The 4,075-nt window shown below is 39.3% G+C and overlaps 1 protein-coding gene across 1 annotated transcript in view; it reads right to left on the bottom strand.

Moving 5' to 3' along the window:
- Positions 1-1,926, bottom strand: part of LOC123519783 (cation-dependent mannose-6-phosphate receptor-like) — a 33,512-nt gene extending 31,586 nt beyond the window's left edge. The window contains exon 1 of the mRNA XM_045281289.1: positions 1,878-1,926. Coding sequence (XP_045137224.1) covers positions 1,878-1,926 — 49 coding nt within the window. The remainder of the gene's footprint in view (positions 1-1,877) is intronic.
- Positions 1,927-4,075: the final 2,149 nt, after the last annotated feature.

Raw genomic sequence — 4,075 nt, 5'->3', positions numbered from 1 at the left:
TCAGGGAACCGTATTCATTACAACAAAACTGGCATCAAAGAAAAACTGATGAGAAACTTTCTTGTTATAAAATTATACATTAGGTCCTTAAAGTACGCACTTTCAAAATATACAATTCACACTTCAAGTCGAGAGGAAAACATTTTTATCTCTAATCTAAATTATGACAGAAAAAGCGTTAACAAGACAAAAGATTAAACAAGGCGACCAAACCGTCAAAATAGGTTAATAATAATAATAATAATAATAATAATAATAATAATAATAATAATAATAATAATGATAATAATAATAATCATAAAAAGGTCAAGACCCAGTTTCCATATATAATAGATGATAGTCACGTGTATCTTTGAGTTCCCCTCCCACCCACACTGGATCCTCAACTCAGGAACAGCTGACGCGAATCATGTGACGTGAGGACGCGGACGGTATGGTTTCACAACTTTAAAAAGATACACAGGTTCATAGCGTGAATCTTATTTTCACTGTTCGAAAAAGCACCATATTAACTGCTTTTTAGTTGTTATTGGCTATAAATATGACGCAATGCAATATTTGTATTAATTTAAAGGCGAGTTCACACGTGTCAATTTGCGACTGGAAAAAACAGTCGCAAAACAAGACCTACATGTTGGTCTTGTTAGTCGATTTGCGACTTTATTTACGTCGTGACGTCACAGAATAAGCTTTGAAAATTATGTGTGACGGACCGACGGTGTGGTCTCCAGAGTCCAGACAGTGCATGCACTACATGGCGTCGCCTGGCCTGGGCATCCAGAGGGCTTTAGACCCGAATGTTTTTTTCTTTAGCCCCGGAGAATTCAACTTTCTTGCAGCAGATTCAAAAGATGGAAGAAGCAGATGTGATGGAAAAAACAGAGCAGTAGAGACGAAGTGCAACACAACATACTATATAGTGATGGGAGGAAAAATAAAGTGCAAGTTAAACTGACTCATGTGATATGTGCATTTTTTGGGGAAATATGGCTCCTGATATATTATGTAGGCATCATCACTCAACTTTTTCGCTTGGTCTGGTGTTCAAAAATAATAAATAAATAAATAAATAAATAAGCAAACTAAAAATTGAAAATCCTGTAACCTCTCACATGTTTTAAAAAATTGCAGAGGGGCCCGGGAATATGACTTAGCTTCTAAATATTTATTTATTTATTTATTTTGTTTTAATCCCTGTGTTATCTATACGTGCATCATACTGTTTCTATCAATATTATATAATTTAATTTTGACACATTTTTAAGTCACCACAAGCCTACAGAAAGCACAGCAATAGATTTTTTTTTTTTTCCAGGAAGGATATATCCCCTAGGGCCTAAACTTCCCCATAAGGCTCTGGATTCAGCCCCTAATGTTTTCAGTCCTAAGAAACACACCTTTCTCCAGATATAGAGAAGATATGTTACAGTTGGTGAGGAAAAACAAAAAACAAAAACACACATTTGGGACTCCAGAAATGAATTATATACAGTATAAAAAAAAAAAAAACTTGTGCTAATCGTCGTTCGACGAAATAGCTGCCAGTTTTCCTTAATGCAGGGTGTTGTTGGAGGTGAGGATTGAAGACTTGTCAGGATTTAATTTGGTCGCAATTGTGCATAGTCTTCTTAAGATTAACAATTTTCTTATGAGAAATGTAGGCTAATTTAAGGTGTGGTAGACACTCCTTTCTTTCCTTCTACTTAACCAGGGACCTATCCACAGGCATTTTCTTTTCTGTTGATTCTTCCGCTACACCAAAAAAAGAGGAACTCAGGGCCGTTTCTAGCTATAGGCGGACAAGGCGATTGCCTAGGGCCCCCAAGCCACCAGGGGGCCCCGTGGGTAGCTTGAAAAATTTTAATTTCCTAAGTCACCCAGGGGCTCCGACGAAAAATTGAAATCTAGGGCTCCCCCAAACAGCATCTTGCCTAGGGCCCCCACAAAGCTAGAAACGGCCCTGGAGGAACCACACCTTCAGCATCGTCACTGGAGGAAGACATCTTGGCGGTTAGCTGTTTGTTTACATTCACTTCCTGCCAAGACGCTAATTAGTCGATACTTTCCAGGCGCTACGTGTGACACTTTTCGACTAGAAGGGATGAGTCGGAAAACTCTATCCACGTAAAATTTCAGTCCCAAATTGGCAAGTGTAAACCTGCCTTTATACCACCCTCCTCCTCGTCCTCCTCCCAACCCATCACCACATCCCCCAACAACTACCACAACGACCGTACTATCCTATCCTTGTTTGACTATGCAAGTCCAGTCCTCTCTTATTTTAACGAGAAAAGGATTGATAAAATAGAGAGGCTGTAAAATTAAGTTATGGGTGTTGTACTGCCCTACGACAAGAACTGTGGTGCAGGCGATGAGGTATGATCAATCAAACTCAAATCTCAATCTTCCATTTGTCAAACTCATACCCGCCAAGCTACTGAGGTGTCTTACTGTTATATATATATATATATATATATATATATATATATATATATATATATATATATATATATATATATATATATATATATATATATATAACACTTGAAAAAGGGAATTTATTTCAAATTGTTTAAAACAATCACATTAAAAAAACATTGCATGCGAAGAAAAAAAAAAAACAAGATTTTCAACTTTCACCATAAGACTTGAAAATCATAGAAATTACAGAAGACTTACGGAAGAAACGTAAGACTCGACAGGTATAAAGGATAAAAGGATAAAAGAAATTAATGTTGTGGCAGCCGTGAGGTACCTACCTACTACTTGAGGGGACAGAAAGACGCACTGATGTACAGTACTACAAGATCCATGTGCTTCAAAATAGCAGCAGCAAATCTCAGTCAGGGAAGAAGGACTATAGTCGCTATACTAACCAAGTGATGACAGACTTTCGCATGTATGACCTGAAAGACATGGACTTCCGCGCCACGAAAGCCTCATGCCCGAACGTAGTGATCACGCCGCTGTCACGTAACAAACACAAATACATATCAAGGAATTTGAAACATAAATACTAACTATTATAGAAATGGAATGCAAAGTAACATCGGGAGATACATGCATGTGTATTGTGACGGTTCAGTGAGGGAGGACTTGATGTGAAGAGCTACTCAGAACCTTCACTGCAACATGTCATTTAGCGACGAAACTATCACGAAAGTCATTCGTATACTATAGAATAACGGATCATGTCTCGTCAACGTAAGCTGAAGTTCTATCAATTTCATGTGCACTGAAATTGCTTCAAAAAGGTAGTGGGGATGTCTGGCTCTTTTGTGAGTCAGTGGACATTGGAATAGCTGAGAAATGCATGGAAACCCAGATTTCATGCAGCAGCCTTGTGACAGAAACTAATGGTAGTCCTGACTCCTGAGGGAGCTCGACTCAAGAGTCCTCAACATATTATGTCGGCACTGAAAGCAACGAGAAAGCAGACCGACTTGCTAAAGCCGGGGCGAGGAAAGATTGCATTGACCTTCAGGTAAGCCTCGCCATAAGACAAATCAGACAAAAGAGAGGAAAATAAACAGTGAAAATGAAAATAGTGAGACACAAGAAATATGTGAAAAAAAGCGATACTCTCAGACATTAAGTAAGTTATGACATTCACATATGGATGTCATCGAGTGCTATGGAAAGATACTATTTGTACAAGGCTGAGACTGGGATACAAGTAAGCTACTACTGGGAGCTGGGCGTGCAGGTAGATGAGGCTAAGCGATGTAGGCTGTGTAATGAAACTACTGCGCACTGATTCACCTGCACAGAACAATGTGGTAAGTCTGTTATCCCTTGTAGAATGCTGGAATAAGGCAATATGACCAAAATATTAGTATTTATAGCAATAAAAGACGGTGTTATGTGTCGCATTTCTTCCCACAGCCTCTGAGGCAGAAGAGACAGCCTTTACCGCCATGGTAGCTGCTGCAGAGGCCCCTCCAGCACCTGTGGCTGCAGGGACAGTTTCCCTTTGCATTCGAAAGTGTTTCTTGAAGTCTTTCCCGGAGTAAAGAGGCACTATAGTCTCTGCATAGTCCTTGACCCGCACAGGACTTGGCGGCCTATCCTCTCC

This window comes from Portunus trituberculatus, chromosome 46, assembly GCF_017591435.1.
Source record: "Portunus trituberculatus isolate SZX2019 chromosome 46, ASM1759143v1, whole genome shotgun sequence".
In the NCBI taxonomy this organism is placed as follows: domain Eukaryota; kingdom Metazoa; phylum Arthropoda; class Malacostraca; order Decapoda; family Portunidae; genus Portunus; species Portunus trituberculatus.
The sequence above is the reverse complement of the archived record's forward strand: the minus strand, read 5'-3'. Positions and strand labels throughout refer to the sequence as shown.